At 35.2% G+C, this 22,779-nt stretch overlaps 1 protein-coding gene across 1 annotated transcript; it reads right to left on the bottom strand.

Annotated features, from left to right (window-relative positions):
- Window positions 1-204: 204 nt before the first annotated feature.
- LOC149065563 (RING finger protein 11-like) lies at window positions 205-18,665 on the bottom strand. The gene is made up of 5 exons (XM_089253676.1): window positions 18,622-18,665; window positions 12,596-12,691; window positions 12,154-12,296; window positions 4,035-4,192; window positions 205-1,918 (listed from the first exon to the last, which is right to left on the bottom strand). Exons 3-5 carry the CDS (start codon window positions 12,262-12,264, stop codon window positions 1,747-1,749), a joined length of 441 nt encoding a protein of 146 aa, XP_089109802.1. The 5' UTR covers window positions 12,265-12,296; window positions 12,596-12,691; window positions 18,622-18,665; the 3' UTR covers window positions 205-1,746.
- Between the last annotated feature and the right edge of the window lie 4,114 nt (window positions 18,666-22,779).

Below are 22,779 nucleotides of genomic sequence, written 5' to 3'. Positions count from 1 at the left end.
CTTACATAAATGTTTTTTATGAAAAATTCATAAACGACACAAAATCAATGCTCTCCATTCCATTGCCTTACATTTTCTTTTGAAAAAATATTTGAATAATATTCTAAGGGGCTAAGCTGGATATACTATGTCACTAATAACAGAGGGCAACAACTATGGCGTCAAAACTGAGAATAAAAATACTGAAGTGAAGGAAACAACTCTGACCATGACAGACATTCTCATTCTGACCACATTTTTTTTTGTTTTTCCACCTCGATAACGGCACCCATGAGCGCCAAAACATATGTCAGGTTTTGTAAATAATTATTTGTTCTTATCATGTTGTCAATATTCTTCTACTGTAATACTAGTTCTCACAGATTTCATTAAAATTGAAAATACTTTTATTGGTGAATTTTCCTAGCATTTTGAAAAAAATAAATGCTGAACTTATGAATTTTAACTCAAGACAGACAAGAAAAAGAGCAGCAAATATTACCAAAATTCAGCAATTAGCATAGCCTATATGAGTAACTTGAAATATTCCAGAGAACTATAAAAAAAGAGGCTATATGGCCATTAACTTAAAAAAAAATGTTTGGATATTCATACATTTTTTTGATCAGTACTTTTAAGCAATTGCAGTATAATAAAGGTAGGTGGAACTTTTACTTATCAACATTTTTTGTATTGGGGACTAAAAAATTTATATTTCCCCCAATTACTATTTTATGCAGAGCTGTTTGTCATATCTAATAGGCCACAGTCACTTTACCACACCATTATATAAGTTGTGCATAGCTGTAGCTCTCTCTGTTCCCAGGTTATTTTGCGTCGAAAAGACTTTTGCTATATACTCTACACGTGGCATCAATATAATCATGTATATCATCATATAACACGGTTTTATGATATTAATTGTTACAACTATTTCAGAGTGTCATGTTTGCAAAATATATATATTTTATTCCGTAATTCAGCTTGGGATTCTTAGTTCCAGTTCGGGAGTTCTCATAAACAAACTGTATTTTCTATAGATACTTGGGCAATGTTATACTTAACAGATGGCTCAATTATCAACTTGTCTGAGAAATGTTTAGAATCAAGAATAAATGAAAACATTATTAAGCCAAGTGGTAATTAAGGAACTCCCCAAGATGATTCATGAAAATTTCAGCTACAAATATACACTGGTGTTTATTTGATGAAAACTGGAATAAAACTAATATTTCAAAAATAAAAAAAAAATAGCTTGAGCTTTAAGAGATGGAAATAATATCAATACTGACTACTGTACATGTCTTTTTTACTCATGATTACACAGATATTAATTCATTACTCAACCTAGTTTTTCACTGTCAATATTCTTAAATTTTCAGATTGTCTTTGCCAGTACTTTATAGAAGCTTTTCCATGAAATATATTTCAACACTTCTCAATATAAACTAAAACAAGATATTACATCATTCATTTCAACATCTGAATACACATATCCATACTACAATAATTGAAGTTCATATACATATTTAAGTTTATGCATTAATTGAAATCCTGTACAGTGCCAAAATGTGCGTTTTTTAAACATATTTAAAACAAAATAAAAAAAATTAAAGCTATATGCGTAAAATTTAACTCCAACTTTATTAGGATTACCTAATTATTGAGAATAACAATATATAAGAAATATGTTTCAAATGTACATGACTTCAACTAAAAAACAATAAAAACATACTGGCTGATGAGCATTACATTGTGTGAAAGTGCTCAATTAGTTTGGAACGTACTAAGTAGAGCTGCATCAACAGACTCCATACATGATGGACAAGTAAACGAACGCATCAACCAGTCATCGATGCAAGTTGCATGATAAATATGCAAACAAGGCAAATACCGTACGTTATCACCTATCACAAAGTCACACATACAGATGGCACACCTAAAAATAGAAATCAGTATGAATTTAAAGCAAAATTGGAGTAACTTTTATAAACAAAACTATTTTACAACAGTGGAAAGGAGATCAAGCAACATAAATCTGGAGAATTATCATGGCAACCTCGAGAATAACCAAGGTTAAAAAAAAAAAAATGAGTAGCTGATTAGGTCTTTTTTCAATGTTGTTGAAGACTTATCAACATCTCCTGACAGCATTGGCGTACGCAAAGGGGGGGGGGAGGGGGGTTGTAACTCCCCCTTGAGCCAAGATTATAGTGTTATTTTGCAGGAAAAAACGTAACACCCCCCCACAGAAGAAAAAAATTCTTAAACCCCCTTCGAGAAAATTCTGCGTACGTTTATGCATGAAAGTGTCAACCACTGGAGTTGGAGGAAATATTGAGCGTTCAAACATGACACTCTTCTTCCTGCAAATTATCTTTCATTGATATTTAATATGTGAGCCAGGTTAATTACCATATTCCCATATTATAAAGGTAGGTCCACACTATACATGCCAGAGTTTCTCAGAGATAATAAATAGCTCACATCTGATGATTTTCTCCCAGACACAAACCAGTTGAAACCACAGCCTTCCACCATGCAAAATTTGGGAGGTGTGGAGCAAGTGTATTTAATGTAAAGATAAAAGGATCCTTATGTTTCATTGCCTATTTCATAAATCATCACCAACTGTCATCCCGTCCATATTATTAAGAGCTCAGCAAATTACTCAAAGTTTTATGAAGCAAGCATAAAGTTAAATCACTGTAAGGAAATCCTTCCAAAATGCTAAAACAGTTTGATGAAATCTGAAAAATGTGATTTTATGTATTTTTTCCCCCACATTGAAAATTTTTTGTCAGTTATTATTGAGACATTTACAGAATGGAAAGAGCGAAACTTATCACACAAAAATACAAAAACTCATTGATATGGTAAAGCTTCAAGAACACTGATATAAATTCCAGTTGGAGTTGAAGAACCGATTTGATTTGCTATATAACACCACTGAGGATGGACAAGATGTCACCACGATGAACAAAATTGCGATATTGTAAAGAAAGCACTAGAAAATCAGCAAAACGGTGTGTTGGAAAAAAGGAAATTTTTGCATACTAAAAAGGAAAGATGGAACCATCACAAAAGATGGTAATAAAATCATTAGTATTGTTGAGCAATTTTATAATACTCTATACAATGGCATGAAACTTGTCAATAAGGATACTATACACTAGGAGTCTTCTATGTTTTCTGCTCGAGGGCCACATAAAAAATTTGTCACGTTCCGTGGACCACTCTAACACTGAGGGGGTGGGGGCACACCCCCCAAAGACAAGCACAAACTAAATATATTTCAAAATATTAAAAAAAACATTTCAAATTATAGTGTCAAAAAATGCCTTTTTTGCTTTATTAACACATTTCCGTTACTTGAAAGTGCTTTTTAAAGTTGGTAAATCTAAATTTTTCTCAGAGATTCCTTATGCCTTCAATCAATCGCAGTATGTCCCACCCCCCCTGCCAAAGGTTGATCCTACGTACGCTCAGATATGACAAATTAAAATGTGATGCATACTACATATTTCATGAATTCATTATGTAGCATTTTTGTTTCAAAAAATTAAGCTGAATTGGGGTAAAACCAATTATTTTAGGTATTTCTGATATTGTATGAAACAGAATGAAAATGGATGATTTTTGTTTATACATGTATGTGTTGAATTAATTATGTACCAAATAAAAAAAAAAAAAGAGTCTGGTTACTTACATTATGAATGTGGGTGGATGTAATTTCTAAATTAATGCGAAACTTGACATTGTTTTTTTACTTGACTAAAGCTGCAATGTTAGGTAAAATTGCACCTTATAATTTCATAAAAATTTAATACAAGCCTATCATAAACTTGAATTGCACCATGCAACATTTCAGATTTTCAATTATCATGCCACAAAAAATGTAATAGTGCAATGTTTTTTTTTATTTGTAAGTTTATAAGTTTAAGTTATTAGAGTATAATATTATTATAAGTTACTGACTTCAATGAGTTTTTAGTTTTATATCTTGGTAAAAACTATCTTGAATATAAAAATCCTTATTTATAAATGGTACCCACTCTCTATTTTTATTGTTCCAATCATAAAGACCTGATGGTAACTGCTGTATAAATCCCATTCTTTTGGCAAGTTTTATTTGCTCATCCTCTGAAAGTTGAGAAGCAGGAAGACCACCAGTATTAGGAGTAACATAAAATACAGGCTCTTGAGACTGGTCCTGGGGAGAAAAAAAAACATAGAAAAAAACATTTCTAATCCTAACCAGAAAAAGGAATAAAAGGCAAAATTAATTAGTAAGTTATTGTTCCAAAAGAAAAATTAACACAGGATGGGCAAAAGAAACTATTTCAGCACATTTTATAAAAAAAATATCCAATATGCATGAAAATTACACAAGTTTATAGCAGGGCTTGACATATTAGAAGAAAAATTTTTGAGTGCTGATAATGTCCCCCCCCCACCAGAAAAAAAAAAAGTTGTTAATAATCCTTCTTTTTAATGTTGTGTGGTTACCCTTTTCTTTAGTTGTTACATATGCTGACAGAAATTAAAAAAAATTTTGTAATCATACATAGGATATTTTAGGCAACAATACAAACTTTTTAGTTACTATGGTGACTTAGTGCTTGGGATTTGTCAAGCCCTGGTTATTAGCATGTATATATCTTCTTTTTACGATAAATTTTGTATGAGCAAACCCTCAGTCATCAAGCAGATATCAATGTAATTCAGTTCTTGTTTAGTATTCTGGTGAAGGGGATCAAAAACTCAGAGCAAAGAGCCAGTGAACTAGATGTAATATCAGATACCGGCCATATTTAATAACACCTTCGCTTAGGCTATACAGGCCACATTTTGTTAAATATCGCTATGTTTCAGTATATATTTCAATCATGCTAAAATATAACATAAAAACCAAATTTTTTTTGATGATACACTAACATCTAGTTTGAAATCCACTAGCAGATAAAAAATAACTGTTTAGAACAGTGGTTCTCAACCTTTGGAAGACTTTCGGCCCTGTAAATCTTTTTTGCATAAGTGAAAGGCCCAGTCATACAAGAAATTAATGGGAAAGTTAAACCGAGAATCACATTCACGGCCCGGTGTGACTAGTGTTAGGGCCCGGCGGTTGAGAAACACTGGTTTAGAAGTTTTCAAAACCTCAAAAAGTGTGATGCAGTAAGCATACTATTAAACTAAAGAGAACATTGACAGGTAAATAAACCTGTCAGAACCCATCGATAACACTAAATCTGAAAGAGTTATTTCACTTTTATCAAATTGGTGGTTTAAAGTGATAATCTGTATAATAAATTAATATTAGTCATATATAACGGTTTGTATAAACACTGTATTCAATGTTGAAAAAAATGTTTTTGGTTGTAAATACTATTTTCACTTCACATCTTATTTATCCATGTAGGGTTTTTAGTTGACAGTTTTAAAAACTTTTAGGCTGTTTATACAGCCGAACCCTGATTTAACGAATTCATCGATTTAATGCATTTTTTCTGAGAAATTCTGGCAAAAATAAAGGTCAAACCCCTTATTTAATGAATAAACAGACTCTCGATATAATGAATGTTTTCTGAACTACCCAAAAAAAAATTTTTTCATTTCTTGTCACCTAAAACCACAATCCAAAGATTTAACTTCACAGGAATTGATCTTCGGCCTTTTAGAGACAAACAAAAAATGGGGGAAATAGGAATTTGTCCCTTTTTGAGTAGAGGAGACAATAAAGCCATTGAAAATGTACATGGGAAATTTCAGTGGCCAATTGGTGTACACCAATACCATAAAACATCGTGCTGTCCACATGTTTAGATTTCAGTAAAAAATAAAGTTTTAAGTTTGTACTCTGTCTTGACAAGTAAAAAATGGTAGGTCATGTGAAGAAAAAACGTTTTTCGATTATAAAAAAAAATGACATTTTCGACAGAATTTGATAAAAATGTTGGACGTATCAAACTTCTATCAAGCAACTTTTTTATGCATTCTGATCTTTATTCTTATTTTTTTTTCAAATTTTGTCAGAAATAAGTTGTAACAGCACCCCCTAAAGTATGTAGCTGTTAAAATTTGCTGTTTCAAATGTGTTTATGCTCCTAATCAATTTGACCCTATTTAAGAATTTCCCTGATTTCTTCCGATTCGTTAAACCAAGTTTGACTGTATATGTTAATATAATTAGAGAAAAATCTGTTGCATTATATTTTGGCACTTAAGGGCAGACAGATCAAAGGAAGAGACTTTCTGGACATTAATACCAAATTCATTCAGAAAGAATGCATATAGGCGGAGATAGATGTGAAAGTCTGGGGGGCATGATGATGTAAATTCATATATACATTAGATCAGTAGGCTTCACCCCCCCCCCATATCTCCGCTCATGCTCTTGCAATACGGGCAAGCACGTTATCCAATACACCATACAGACACAACTTATGATACCCAGCAGCATTCAAAATCATTGGTGGTCCACTGGTCCGAGACCAGTGAACAAACAATCGCACCACGGGAAAGAAATTCTGGTGGTCTGCGGGACTAATAGCAAAAAACATCGTTAGTCAGTTTGACACTAGAAAATTTGTTTTGCTGAATATGCCAAAAAGAAAAAAAAAACCATGTGCATTTATGTGAAGATTTATTTCATTTCATAATCAATGTTGCTGTTTGAATCTTGGCAAAATGTTTTCTGAAAATATAATTTAAAAAGGATTGTCTCATCAAACCTCCACACTTGTTTATCGATAAAGCCACAGAATCAAAGTGGCGGCTTCATAAGGTTTGACTACAGCTCTAATTGTTTTTTATGGGGTTTTTACATCCCTTGGTGGTATATCACTCTTCTAAATGACAATATATTTAGAAAAATGAATTATTATTCAGAAGAGATTTTTCGTTTAGTGTTTACTTTTTTTCGTTTTCATGTCTGCAGACCAGTAGGTTCTCGTCTTCACTGGTCCGTGGGACAAGTGACTTTTATTTTTCAATTCTAATGCTGCCCAGTACTTACATATTATGCCATTGACCATTTTTGATGTAGCCAAATGGTGTGATTTAGTGGCAATAATGGATGAGCAATACAATTTTGCTCTCATTCAGGGTTGGGTTTTTACTGGTAAAAACTAGGTATGTACCAGTAAATACCATGGTAAAAACCTTGTATGCACATATATATACCATTTTTACCATGTATAATTAGCTTCTATGTATTGATAATTAAAAAGCAGAGTAACAGTTTTTCTATTAACTAATGATTAATAGTTATTTAAATAATAATTATCATAAAAAAATCAAATAAACTTTAGCCTTAATTAAAAAAAATAAAATAAGAATTGTCGAAACAGAACTGTTCCAACACGACCAATGTTAGGGTCTCATCAGCAGCACACTTTGAATTAAGTTGATGTAAAAACCTATTTTCATTTCTTTGCCTCAATCTTTATATATATGTGTAAATTCTAATAACTTATATTTTGTATAATTTTTGTACATACTAGTGAAAAGCCTATATAAATGATACGCAAAGGGACTAGAGAAACTTATTGTTATAGAGGAGTTATTATAAATAGAGTATATTAACACTATGAATTAGGATCAGAGAGTAATATAAATATGGAGGAAATCATTATATAAGATTATTGCATATTACTTTTAACATAGAGCAGGACTAGGGACAAATCACAAGAAATCTAGGCACCAGAAAAAAAAACTTTATAACTTTAAGCGTCAAACTTTTTTTACGAGAAAAAAGGGACTAAAGTAATGCTTCTTTCAATTTTTTTTCAGGACACAGTAACCCTTTCATGTTGGCAGATATGCTGCTATAAATTCCAAACATTTTGTGCTGCTATCAGCTTACAAAATTTATCAACTACACAAAGAAAATTTTAGGCACTTGTACCAATTTTTCAGTAGCCATAGTGGCCCCTGGGATCATGCTCGTCCCTGGTATAGAGATAAGCTATTACCTACTATTTCTAAACTAAAAACTATTGCTGATTAACACAGTGTCACTTCATTTTTACAAATCACTTTTAATTATGATAAATGACGTCATCAATATTCCAGTTCCTTCCCACTTTTTATTACCGCTAAGAGCTCATAAGATTACTCTTTAAATGACTATCAAAGACATTATTTATGAAGGAATGGGGTGCCTTAGCGGTTCTGTAATCCAGGGCCATGAATTTAAGTAATTTGTGGTCAAAACATCAATTTGAAACAGAAGGGAGGCAAAATTTGAATATCCATCAGGTCGCAAAGCCATAAATCTGCCTCTGCTATTCATAAACAGATACTAAAATTTATAACGTGTATACTTTTCTCTTTTAGTCCATCAGCAATATGATGAGAATATCTTTACGGCAGGGCTTGACAATGAATCAAAAAAATATATATTTATGCACTAGCCAAATTGCTTAGAAGATAAGCATAATTCTTTGCTCAAGAGAAATAGTATTAAATACTGTTTTTTATTTATTTTGAACAAACAGCACAATGGACAAAACAGACAAAAAAAAAAAAAAATTAAACAAACACTTTTCGACCCAAAGGGATATAGAAAACCTTCCATGGATCGTATTGATACATTACATAAAGAATTTCTGGCAACATACATAGATATATTTTACTACAATTGCTGCATTCAAGTCACACCAACTATATTACCTTAAAATGTTAAACTTTAGTCAGATATGTCGAAATACAGATATATTTTCTTACACAACAAAGATATAAACAAATTTTACTCCTTATATCATTTGCAATTTCATTAACTATCGAACGAAACGAACCGCTCCATATCTGCTATTTCCAGTATACGATCTTTTATAGCCTTTTTAAACATATAAAATGATTGCTGTTGTCTAATAATATCATCAAATTCTCTACATATTCTTGGAGCAAGAAAACATATTGATTTTTTGAAAATTGTTTTTTTAGGTAATGGTATTTGATATAAATATTGTGATCTCATAATGCTTCTTTGTATATTCACCCTGGGATACCAATCAGGATTCTTATAGATGAATACTAAAACTTTATACAGATAAAGTTGCCGTATGTTAAATTGGATTAATGACACTTTATTTTGTGAAGAACTGTTGGTTTGTATAATGTCACGTCGCAAACAGTTATAAAGATTATCTATAGTATGGATTGAATTTTTATATGTTCCCCCCCCCAAACTTGTAGTCCATATAAAATATGTGGGAACACCCATGCAAAAAACACTTCTTTCAAACTTTGGTGAGAGATGATAGCCTTTAATTTATACGTCATTGCTGTAATTGCTCGTAATTTATTAACAACTTGATCAGCATGATCTTTCCATTTTAGGTTAGATGAAATAATGATTCCAAGATATTTATAATGCTGTACTCTTTCAATGTATGAACAGTTACATATAGTATTTGAAAGAAAGTCGTTACATTCATGAAATTTCATTAAATCTGTCTGTGTGCTTAAGTTAGTTAAATTAAAAAGAACCCATTTAGTTTTGCTAGTATTTAGCCTAAGTCGAAGGTTTCGAATTCTTTTATTTATTGCATGGATGTCTTTTTCCAAATTTTTTATCAATTCTTCAGTTGTTTCAGCGGAGGAAACTAGAACTGTATCATCTGCGAATGAAACAAATTGACCGGAAATATTGATATTATGAATTTCATTAATGTAAATAGAAAAAAGTATTGGGCCAAGGACCGATCCCTGAGGTACGCCTGTATCTATTGCCCTTACCTGACTTATCGCATTGCCTACTTTAACGGTCTGTTTCCTATTTGTTATAAAAGATCTGAACCAATCGAGCGGGAGCCCTCTTACTCCAATATTTTTTAGTTTTTCCAATAAGATATCCCAGTTTACTGTATCAAACGCTTTACTGATATCTATAAATACAGCTGCTACTTTTTTGTTATTATTAATTTTATATATAGTCCATTAATCTAATCATAGCCATTTCAGTATTCCTTTTTTGCCTGAAACCAAATTGATGATGTGAGTAGTAGGCAATGGCGTGTAAATAACTATTAAGTTGTCGTTTTACCCATTTCTCTAATAATTTTGACATAATAGGCAAAATCGAAATTGGTCTGTAATTGTTCATGTCATCTTTATTACCTTTCTTGTATATAGGCGTAACAATCGACTTTTTTAGTTCATTATAAAATATTCCAGTATTTAGAGATTTATTAATCAGATGGGTTATTAGTGATGGGTGGTGACGATAGATAATTTTAATCATTCTTGGTGCCAGACCATCACTTCCTGCCGGCTTATTAATATTAATTGAGTTAACCAAGCTTTCAGTTTGTGGCAAGTCAATTTCGTGAAGAATAATTGAATTGAGTTGAGAACTTTCGTTGTTTACAAAGTCATTTGTTTGATTGTTTACTTCAGTGTCCCTTACTCGATTTATAAAGTTATCATTAAAATCGTTAGCTAGTTTATTTTGATCATCACAATTGGGTAATTTCATAATTTTTTTGTTGTTTATAAAATGGTTTATAAATTTCCACTGACTTCTTTTATTTGATCCCAAATTGATAAACTTTTCCCTAAAACAATTATCTTTCTGTTTTTTGATTGCTTTTTTTAAATTAGTATTATATTGTTTATATTTGATTTCATAATCATGTCTGAATGGATTTTTACGATGCTTCATATATAGTTTTTCCTTAATATTTATCATTTTAATTAGGTCATCCATAAATTTATCCGTAAGTTTTATTTTTACTTTTACAAATATCCCCTTGTTTTGCTAAAAGACACACTGTTATGAAATCAGAAAATTTTGTGTCGTCCATAGGCTTCAATTGAACAATTACATAAAGTTTTAGGTGTCAATGCATATTTTCTAGTCACCTAGGGTCAAGCCCTCTGCTTTATAACAATAAGATCAAATGAGCATATTACAATTTAATATGCATGCTAGTAAGAATATGATAATTTTAGTGTTTTGTGTTCACACATATTAAAATTATGAATTTTTTAGAAAAAATAGAAAGATAAATCATTGTTTCTACAATTATATATAAAAAACCTCTCTGAAGGTGGTAAAAACCATGGGTTTTTCCTGGATGGTAAAAATTGTGGGAAAAATATGTCTTATCAATAGTAAATACAGTGCCAACCCTGCTTTCATTTGGCAGTTCTCTGCTTGTGCTGACGAGCTGGGGCAATGCAGCACTTTACATGCTGTGATACATGCATTCCTCTAGGTATTTCAGAACGCTAACTATCGGCTTCAAGTACAAGTAAACCTAAACTTGGCTACATGCCATCATTAATTTTGTATACTACATATATTTTAAATTACTGCAAGTTTGGCTGAAGTTGCATAAACTCAAAAATATATAGTTCACAAGCACCTAATACCTATAGTAACGTGATACGCTGAGTGGAATATGCCCTACAAGGAAACAATAAAAAGGGATGCTATTTCCAAACATCTCTCTTCCTACAGAAAATAACACCTGTCTCTGCTTTAGAATTAATGAGTTTAAGGCAGTTTTTGATGTTCTTGGGCAGTTTTTCTTAATATTGCAAGTGATTAATTTTTGGTAAGTTACTTTCATTGAACTTTAACTGGCGTGGTGAGGTCATTTCGTATCCCACACCTTGCTCATTTTGCCACTTCTTGAGAAATAAATGCATCTGAACCCCATTCTACTTTCAGTACCTTTCAAGTTGATTGTATACACGTGTTTGACAAATTTATATATGACATTTTTCTACTTTTTCCTGTATATGGATACTATACCATTGATAAAAGTATCCGTGGGGTACAAAATGACCCCACCTCACAACTCACGTAAGGCATTCTTTGTGTGATGGCCGGAGGGTTCAGATCGGAATAGCATGTTATTTCGATAACAATTTCAAATTCATCGCACAATATTGGATATCCATTATCAAGAATGACGATAGTGCTGTTAGCAAATGCTACACAAGATCTGTGTGCTCAACATGTTGTGGTGTTGTTTACAAGGACTGTTTCCAACTTTGTAGAAGACCAAATTTGGTGCTTGTGAAAAAATAATAAATAGTATGTGAATTTCTAAACTTTATTTTCTGAGTATATTTTGTATCAAATCCAAATAAACCTTTGTGTTTTCATTTACTCAGTTTAGCACTTGACCATAAATTGGCCTATATAAATATGATTACATCATCAACAGGAATCGGGGATGCTGGAGATGAAGAGTCTGGATCCTGATGCTCTGGTAACAGCATATCGCTCTCTGACGAAGACATACAAAAGCTGAAGCAATTGCCCATGGTAACAGGATTCTGTTTTCATGTCAAACAGCCTGAAAATAAGCAATGCCAAATTTCTTGATTACATTCGATAATAATGTAAAATTCATTATTAGATTGGTAAAAAAATATTAAAATTAACTTCAAGATAACCTTTCTTTATGTTTAACATGTAATAACAAACACGTTTTTAGAATTGGATATAAAAATGAATATTTTTACAATATAATTTATGCACTCTATAATAAATTATTTTCATTATCAAGCATTATATAAAATTTTTAAATTACTAGCCAATATCTACGATTAAAGGATAATTTCTAGAACATAGATATCAACATGATAATCTTACCGTAAAAAATTAAGATACTGAAAGAAAATCTTTTATGAAATCATCTAGATAAGTTTAATCTCCAAATATTCCATTCATATACAAACTTCCCTCAACCTTCACTTCTTCTTCTTCTTCTTCTTCAATTATACAGGGCTTTATGCCTTCGGGCCATCCCCTGTTAGAGAAAGAAACTTCCACAAGAGCATAGAATATGTTATAAAAATGTACTAACGAAAGAGCTTTCAACAATCACAGAACACATAGAAATTTCAGCAATTTCCATTCTTCCTTCTTCTTCAGAAGGGTATGAAAAAAGGAAAAAAAAAAAACACAAACCAGACGAAACAAACGCAGATGGAGATGTTATATGAGATGGAGAAGAAGTCTTCAGGCTTAGGGGACGATGCTAAGCCGCTTTAAAATGATATGATGACATGGAGTCCCTGGATGAGTGTGTGGTAACAAAAAATGAAACCAAACAACCAAGGTAGAAAAGGACAAAAAAACCAAACGAGAGAAAGAAAGAGGGGGAGAGAAAAAAAACAAGAAATAAAAACTCAAGAAAATCGTTGACTAAGGGTAACAAACCTCTCAAAGCAACAGATAATGTTCTCAGGTCTGCCTGAACAGAACTCGGACCAACACCTAACTGGTGGAGAAAGAGAATTAAAAGTTGAGAACCGAACCTGGGAGAACCTAATACAAGAAAACAAAAAGTGAGAGGAAGTTTCAGGAATCTTGCATTGTAGACAGAGAGGGTTAGCCATTTTCTTAATACGATGTAGGTATTCGTTCAAGGGAGCTCTATTGCAAATAAGTTTGTAAAATAAACATTCCAACCTTCTATTCGAAAACAAAGGGGAGAAGTTCTGGCAGCAGTTATAGAAGGAGCTAAACTCAGGAATAGATAAGAAAAGAGCATTGCGAATATTTTCCTTGAAGTGGCGATAGTAAAGAGAACGAATGTCCTCTACATAAAGGCTAGAAGGTAGAAGATCAACAGTAGTAGAAGCTACAGTACGAACATGATTGTCAATAGTTTCATTAATGGCAATGCCCGAATGACTTGGGACCCAGATTAGTGATATGCTGTTAACCAAAGAACTAGTATGAACCAGTTGAGCATACAGTAGGTGAGTCACCGTAGATGAATGAATAGAGAAATTGTCGAGAGCCATGATGACTGATTTGGAATCCGTAAATATGAATATTGAAGAATTAGACGATTGAATGAAGGATCTAAGACCTAAAGTAATAGCAAGGGCCTCCGCAGTGAAAACTGAGGAGTCTTTATTAATGAACCAAGACTTGATAACTTTTGTAACCAAACAGAAAGCTCCACAAACCACTTGAGATGATTTAGACGCATCCGTAGCAATTACATGAGCATTCAGCGGCAGAGACTCAATGTACTCTTGGAATATTGTTTGATAAGGGATGGTAGACTTAGTTTTTTGAAAGTTAAGACCCTCCGATATGAAATAGATATTTGAGGGTATCCACGGCCAAAAAGAATAAATTGGACGCAGCATGGACCTGTGGGAAAAACCAATGGTATTATTGAACTGTGATATTTTCCTAGCCAAAGATGGCGAGAGGCGACAAAAACCCGAATCTATATGGTTAGAGTGACCCTGCGTGGGAGAGGCTGTGGCAGAAATACAAGATAACCCAATCCTGAAGAGAATGGAATCCTGAAAGGAGGGTAGGGCGAGAATGGTTCTGAGTTTATCTATGCGAGTTGACGTAGGGAGGCCTAAGATAGATCTCATCGAGGAGTTATAGATTGTGTTTATCTTGGTGAGAGAAGATTTGGCTGCATTAAACCAGGCCACAGCTCCGTAACCAATGGTACCTCCAATGATGCTCATTAGCACAGGTTTGAGGAACTTGCAAGGAATATTTCTTGATGAGTGAGAGATGGAGCGACAAATGTTTAAATATAGAGTGCCCTTAGAACGCAGAGATGATAATTGTTTTTTCCAGGTGAGAGTACAATCCAGATGAACACCCAGAACTTTCAAGTACGGATCAAACGGAATGGATTCGCCATTAATGTTGAAAGAAGGAAAGTATGGAGGTCGTCTCCGTGAAAAAATAGAAAAACGAGATTTGGATAGAGAGATGCACAATCCACTATTTTCAGCCCATCTGAGAATGTTAGGCAAGGTGTTCATCAATCTGAACTCAGCATACTTCCCATCTAACGCATTCATCTGAAGGAAAATATCATCAGCATACATAAAAAACTTAATGTCAGAATTAATATATGAGGTTATATCTAATGTGAACAGGGTGAAAAGTACTGGGGAGAGGGTAGAACCCTGTAAAAGACCGCAGTTGGGAGCAAAGGCACCAGATATGGAACCCCTCCAATGAATGACATGTTTACGGTTCGAGAGATAATTAAAGAGCCAAGTTAAAAATTTACCATGAAAGCCCAAGCGGGCTAATTTGGCAATGAGCAAATCATGCCTCACAGAATCATAAGCAGCTCTCAAATCTAGAGCAATAATGTAGCTAGTATAGCCCCTTTGGAGGGCATATGAAATAGAGGACACCATATCTCTCATGCAAATCTCAGCGCCAGTTTTTGGTCGAAAACCATAAAAATTTTTTGGAAAGAGCTCAAATCGTAATGCAATCCAGGTGATCCTAAAAAGAATGATTCTCTCAAAGATTTTGCTAATAGTGTTTATAAGGGTCAGAGGACGAAAGTTCTTCGGATCAGTAGTTGGTTTTCCTGACTTTGGAATAAAAATAATACGTCCTTCTTTAAAAGACGGCGGCACCAGCGATGAAGACCAAAGGGTATTAAAAGCATTCAGAAATTCAATCCCCTTATTTGGAAGGAGTTTGTACACCTTCAATGGAACACCATCTGGACCAGGGGTAGTTGAACGACCAGAACAAATGGCTCTACGAATTTCCGTGGGAGAGAACGGTGCATCCATCTGAGCCTGGAACTCACGAGGAGGACCATAAAAAGTAACGGTTTGAGATCGGCCAGGTGAAGAGAAGTGGTAAAATTTTAAAAGTTGGATCTGTACGAGAGGCTCGACATAACTATTATTAGCAATCTTGAAAATATGCCGGGAATCATCCCAAGTTTTCGCCACGATATAACGGTGTCTACGCAAGACAGAAAAGAGAACTGAGGGCTGAGTAAAAGGATGAAGTTCTTGAGCCAGAGTCTTCAATCGTAGAATGCGAAGGTGGCGACGAAAAACCGAAGCTAATTTTTTATATTTAATCCAGTTGGCCTGAGAGGGCACACGGCGAAATAAGCGGAAAGCCCGTTTTTTTTCGATAAGAGCAATACGCCCTTCTTTATCCAACTTAAGCCAAGGTTGTTTCTTCCGGTACACAGAGTACCTAGCTGAGTTAACAATGGAAACAACATGATTGTAGATACTGTCGAAATCGTTAGTAGCGGGGATGACAGAGAGACCTGCCATTACTGCTGACCATTTAATGTAACGGAATTCCTGAGATATGAATTGTTTATTCAAAGAGACGGAAATTTTAATTGGCAAATGATCACTATTGAATAAGGATTCACAGGGAGTCCAGATAATATATCTATAAAGACCTGGACTACAGAAACATAAGTCGATATAAGATTGTGAGTCCTTGCTATAAAAGGTGGGGCAAAATGGAGGAACTAGACAAAGGTTATGATTAAGATACCAATTAAATAACATAGTACCTGCAGGAGATACAATATGTCCTCCCCAGTTTGGATGATGACTGTTGGAATCTCCGATTATGATGAAATTCCCAGAGATGTATGAGAAAATATTGTCAATAGCAGCGATATTGAAAACACCTGGAGGACGATAAAAATTTACAACATACATAGAAAAATTATTTAGAAAAACTTGAACAATCATAATTTCAAAAAAGGGGTCCGAAATTTTCCATATCAAAGATGAGGAAAGAGATGAATTTACCGCGGTCACTAAACCACCACCTGGGAGAAGTCGATCATTTCTAAAAATCTGAAAACCAGCAAGAAAAAAATGGTCCTTCGGTTCCAGAAAAGTCTCCTGTAAACATAACATATCATAGTTTAAACAAAAATTTCTGATAAAGGTTGACTTGGACTTGATGCCTCGGACATTCCATTGAAGAACTCTAAAATTCATATTATTCATAGTATTTTTTTTTTTTGGAAAGGATTAACTAGAAAAATATATTGAACTGAAGAGAGGGAAAAAGCATCAAATTCACAGAAAAAAAAAAAAAAAACAAAAAAAACAACATTTATTTTTGGGAGAGAAAAAGGAAATATCAAGCGAGAAAAACACAATAGGAAAGGGAGGGGAAAAAAAATCAAACGAAGCTCGATTTGATCACAAAAATAAGAAAACTGAACTCTTGTCAGCTCTAAATGAGGTAAAGAAAAACCATTATCAAACTCGATAACAGAGAGAAAGGAAAAAAGATCAAACGAGGAACAAACTTTAAACGAGAGGGGAAAAAAAAGGGGGGGGGAGACAAAAATGAAATTAAGTGAAAAACTAGGTTCCAACATTTGAGGCCAAGTCATTTTTCAGTCTCTTAGCTAATCGTCTTTGTTTAACCCTTTCCGCAGGAGAAGTATAGAATTTATTCGATTCAGGATCTTGAGAAAAGTCACTATCATCATTATGCTCAGGGGGCAAAGGTTGATTGAAGATAGCAGTCGAAGGACCAGAAGTGTCCATATTTACATTCGAATTAAGTGGCGGTATTATATTCACCTTATGTACAGCTAGGTTAACCGAATTGACTATTTCGGGAATAAGCGCTCTAATAGAGTCATTCAGCGATTCCTGAAGACTTATTTTCAGATCTTTAAGTACAATTTCTTTGATGGCAGATACTTCCGCTTGGACCAGGGAACTGATCTCAGCCTTGAGAGCACTGAAGTCAGATGACATGGAAATGCTGGTCCGAGCAGCATATGAAGAGGAATTCATTTTACATCTTTCTCGAGCGATGTTTATTGGAACATGATGTTCGGCTTTATAGTGATATGCTTTTGACTCCAAGACATAAGCAGGGCACTGACGATCAGAGGCAAGATGAGTGGAAGCCTTACAGTTAATGCAGGAGATAGGGTTTTGGCAGGTTTCATGGTTATGATTTTGGCCGCATCGTTTGCAGATCTGAGATGATACTCTACAAAACTTTGAGCGGTGAAAGTAGCTCCAGCAGCGAAGGCATTGATTAGGACGCTCAATAAATTTACGTGGTCGAAATATCAAGAACCATAACTTTATTTCCAGCGGAATGTTCCTACCAAGAATCGTTACCAGAACAGTTTGTAAAGGAATTCTTTCTTTTATAAATCTTCGAATACCGATGACCTGTAACCCCTCCGATTGCAGTTCTTCCGCAATTTCCACTACTGCAATATCACACGGAATATTTAGCAAAAATTTGGAGGTAATCGAATCCTTCAAAAGGACCGATTTAACGGGAATGTTCAAAATCATATCTATTTTTTTTATCTCTTTCGCAGTGTGAATATTTTCCGTAGAGATTAACAGCTCACTTGAGCGTGTGAATCGAATCTCCGAGATGTGTTTAGGAACAGAGATTTTTGAGCAGATATCCTTTTTCAGGCACAAAGGCCTGGATCTGGGAATAATTTCTGCACCCGAAAACTTGAAAGTTAGCAAAATGCGAGGGGACTCACCAAAACCGTCCAAGATGTCTTCATCAGATAATAAAGTATTCCAATTATGACTTGTAGACGAGACTTTGTCTGCACTGCCCGCTGGCTGTGTATCTATTTCAACAGCCATAGCTGCACATTTGAAGGAGTCAAACTAGACCCCGGAAACGGGCAGAGCCCTAACCAAGAGCCTTGATCCTTCACTTCAGGAAATTAAATAAAATTACTCCTACGAATATAATAAATAAAGAAAACTGTACTTAAAGAGGGAAACACTAGTAAAAAATTAAATAAAGGGTAAGGCACAAACGCAGAGCGAGAGGGGCGTAACACCAACCACGCTCACGGCTTCACCAAAAGTTTCTCGTAAACCCTCAACCTTCACGAACATAACACCACAGATATATCGTTCAATTTGAATTCGTTCAAAAAAGATCCAAACCCAATAGGAACGGGTCAAAGAATAAAGTCAAAGTCATAGAGCATATGGTATGGTGACCATGTTTCCTCCAGAAAAATACGGGAAATTTGGTTCGAAATACGGGAAATTACGGGACATCACCAATTCTGGAAAAATTACAGCGAAATATAGCACAAAACTAACCAAAAATTTCTAAATGCCACAAATAACTATTTTCAATCATCAAGTTTGAAAACATTTTCAGAATGAACTTGTTCGTGGCGATTCGAGAATTCCGAATTTTTTTTTTTCATTAATCGATCAAATTTATTTCTCTTCTATCCCCACCCAAATTTTTCTCTCAAGTGAAGGGAAAAAGACTGCTGCCTGAAATTACCATATTTTCTCGAGAAAAATACGGGAAATTTGGTTCGCAAATTTGGTCAGAAAATATGGGACATCGCCAGTTGTCGCCAAACAGTCGCCAAATTACGACATGATTGCCAATTATGGCACAAAACTAAACAAACTTTTTTGAAATACAAATACAACGTCACAACAGGCAAAATGCCCAACGAGGTGGCTGACCACAAATAGTGGTTTTCAATCCCCAAGTTTAAAAAAATTTTCAGAATTTCTTTTGTGGTGATTCGAGAATTAATTTATTTTTCATTATCGCTGGCAATTAAGATTTTTGTTAGAAGTCAGAGAATCAGAATAGCGGTTCGTTACTATTATTTTTCATTGTATAACAAAACAATACAATGTTTTTTGAAACGATGAACCTCTCCGCTAATTGTACGAAGTACAAATGACACTGGATACCAAGCAAAGATAATTGGAAAGAAAAGTCTCTTTCCCTGTGGGAAATCGAACCACCAACCTCTCACTTTCAGGGAGCGTGCTCTAGTATTAAACTACAGAGGACCGACATTTTTTTCCTAAGAACACCGTGTTCCTTTGCGCTGAACGGGACTGCGGAATAGACAGCCTAACTCAGTAGCTTTTTAAGTTAAATTCAAGTTGTATATATCGAACATTTAGAAGGAGTTTTAGTTCTATAACATGACGAAGCTTTATTTCCTTTTATGAGCTGACTATGCTGCTATTATATCGAGAAAAAAATATGACTGTGTTTATCTTGGAGGGGTGCGCGGTTTTCCCATATACTCCCACACTCACGTGTGTGCTGTGCGTGACCTATATTTATATTACACACATTCCATTCAAGAGGAATTTGGGGTTTGGGTGGCATCAGAGAACATTTATGTAGAAAATAAAAGTTACATATATAATAGTACTATTTATCTTGTTACAAAATTCAGTGTTGGACACCTCTCGTACAATCTTGACAATATTACAGTTCGACAATCTTACGGTTGCGCAACAAATGTTTGCGTTCGACTAGTATGCAAGTCGCCAAGTGACTGTCCGTTGCGTAGGATATTTCGTCGCCAATACGCCAATATCCTCGTGCGAGGAACTCTGTAGAAAGGTACGTGTCGATCTGCTGGATACCGAGTCTCCTATCAATTGTCAAAGGCCCTTAGGGCCTCTTTATACGGGATTAACGAAGTCTGGTAATTGATAGGAGACTCGATATCCAGCGGATCGACACGTACATTTATACAGAGTTCTTCACACGAGGATATTAGCGTATTGGCAACGAAATGTCCTATGCGACAAAGTCTTTTGGCGACTGGCATATTAATCGAAATAAAAATTTGTAGCCGTGACTCCATAGTATTTCTTCGTGTTTCCGTCGTAGTTTGTACGATGGAAAGAAATGCTCCCTGATGCAGGCCCCCATAATCTCCCCTCGACTGGAATGCGTGTAATATAAATATAGGTGACACACACATGTGCGTATGGGAAGATGTATAGCGAGAACTCCATTCCCCCTCTAAGATAAACACAGTCATATTTTTACCTCTCGGTACGGTAACAACGTGATCTGCTCTCGAAATAAAACTCCTTCTTATAGAACCACTCGCTGAAAAAATGGTATTTACAACGTATGTGTGTGCGTGTAAATTTGACCTACCTTATGGATTAGTAGTCACTCATCAGGACTCACAGGTAATTAGCTGATGTATTAATTCTTGGTCTCTTTTCTAATTCCTTTTCTTTCTTTTTTACCGAGCACAACACTCAGGTCTATCGCCATAGGCAATTTACTACCTAGTGAGTTGCGCCGGAAGGAAGTGTAAGTGTGTGTACCTAAGGCCGAACACATACTACAGCGAAAAGAAATAAGGTAGACTAGGAAGGAGAAAATGCATCGGGGTGGAGGTAGAGGTGACCGCATATGCTGAACGAGGTGGAGGAGAGCGAAAATGGCTGTAGGGGTTCAGAAGGGTAAAGAACTGAATGGGTGTGATGATGATCCCTCCCCAGAAGGTTTTTTCTTCAAAGAGAGAGAGGATAAAAAAAAAGAGAGAGAAACGAACCAATCAACATATAGCGAAAGTCCTTACCTCGCGGTAAAAACAAACTGGATTGTTGAAGTCACGTACCTCGATGAATGGCCTCTTTGTCTCGCTGCTCGAGGCGTAGTGAGGCGTAGAACAAAACAGTACAATTGTTTTCGATGCTCGGCTCTATCTCTTACCACTTCGCTGCAGTATGTGTTAAGCCTAACAGTCTGAGTGCGTATCTAGATGTGTTCAGCCTAACAGTCCGAGTGCATATCTAGCGTTGTCTGTGATTTTTAAGTGCTGCCATCTATATTTCAGAAGTGAAGTGAGGTGTAATTACTGAATATTAGTACTGTTTGTATGCCTGTTGCTCTCTGTGGCGAGACTTTTTAACGGGGAGATGGGCTCGCATTTGTGCCTTGAAGTTCACAGAAAACCAACTTCAGCTGACCAACACTGTGGTGACGGTGGGGCCTTTTCTAATTCCGTAGAATGCGAAGGAATCAGATTCCCGTTTGACGTAACGAATAATGCACGACGAGTGTTATTTTCAATGTATGGATATACCCATGGCCCCACAAGGGCGGGGACTGACAGGGCTCCCCACACTGGGGTCCGGGACAATTATGATCATTTTTTGTTTTTGCATGCTATAAATTCACTATGGAAGGACCTGTGAAAAGTCTGGTTTGGGGGAGCCCGCTAAAGATTTCAGAATAGGGGCCCTGCTCAAGGATGTGGGGGGGGGGGAACATGGATTTACCATTATTTTCGTCTCTATATATCGTTTTTTTGCGGAAATAATAGTGTAGGATGATAATTATTTATAATTACAGTATATAATAAAATATCATCAACTTCATCGCCTCCAGAATCGCTGAAAATTTGATTTTCTTTCCCTCCCTGGTTCATAATGTACAGGGAAATAAGGACGTGAACTAATCACTGCGCCGTTAAACTAATTTTTTCGGGCTTTGAGAATTTTCTTAGTAGCTCCGTGTGAGGGAGAACGGGAAACTCGACTCGTTCAAGTCAACTCAACTATCAAGTTGGGGCTACAAGAGTTCAAACTGAATATCCCCGTGTGAGAAGGCCCTATACCGTCACCCCACAAGAAGAATTTCGAAGAACTCAAAACATTAGCGACTCACTGGTTATCGAATGGGAGTCAGCAGCGAAGGGTAAGGGAGGATACTTTACAGTGGACTTTTCGCTCTCCCACGCAGAGAAAGATGGTGGTATAGAATTGACTCAGTTGGTTTTACCAAAAGAAAAGAGATCAGAAGTGTTGCGATGTGCCCATGGAACTCCTTTCGGGGGGACATGTGAGTACTAAATAATTAGGTGACAGAATCCGGTACTCATTTTAGTCTAAAAAAGAAACACTTGAAAGCAATAAATGGGCAATCATGAATGTCAACAGCTCACAGCGATGTTCTTTACAATGGTTGGCGACGCCCCTAGGAGCCACAGAGCACACTTTGAGAAACACTGGTCTTATCGTGACGTAGACCATCGTGTCCATCTTATCGTGACCATCTCGTGACGTAGTAGCAGAAGAGCCGAACATTACCGATACGTTTGGCAACTTATCGCCAAACACCAGGATTCATTAACGCTAACAATTTTTTTCGTCATGACTGCTCGCGCGATAATATTAGAAGGATCTAAAATTTTATAGTAATATAATATAACATAATTATCATAATAATAATGGTAT

Source organism: Pholcus phalangioides, unplaced genomic scaffold, assembly GCF_987345545.1.
Source record: "Pholcus phalangioides strain wild (caught in Gottingen) unplaced genomic scaffold, Ppha-v1.0 ptg000039l_1, whole genome shotgun sequence".
Classification (NCBI taxonomy): domain Eukaryota; kingdom Metazoa; phylum Arthropoda; class Arachnida; order Araneae; family Pholcidae; genus Pholcus; species Pholcus phalangioides.
The sequence above is the reverse complement of the archived record's forward strand: the minus strand, read 5'-3'. Positions and strand labels throughout refer to the sequence as shown.

Bases quoted from the DNA above. Each gene is read 5' to 3' on its own strand.
- LOC149065563 (XM_089253676.1), bottom strand. From the start codon at position 12,264: ATGGGCAATTGCTTCAGCTTTTGTATGTCTTCGTCAGAGAGCGATATG. The intron at 4,193-12,153 runs GTAATCATATTT...TTTTCTCCCCAG, and splicing joins CCCCGATTCCTGTTGATGAT to GACCAGTCTCAAGAGCCTGT. The intron at 1,919-4,034 runs GTGGGTACCATT...TTCTATTTTTAG, and splicing joins TGGAACAATAAAAATAGAGA to GTGTGCCATCTGTATGTGTG.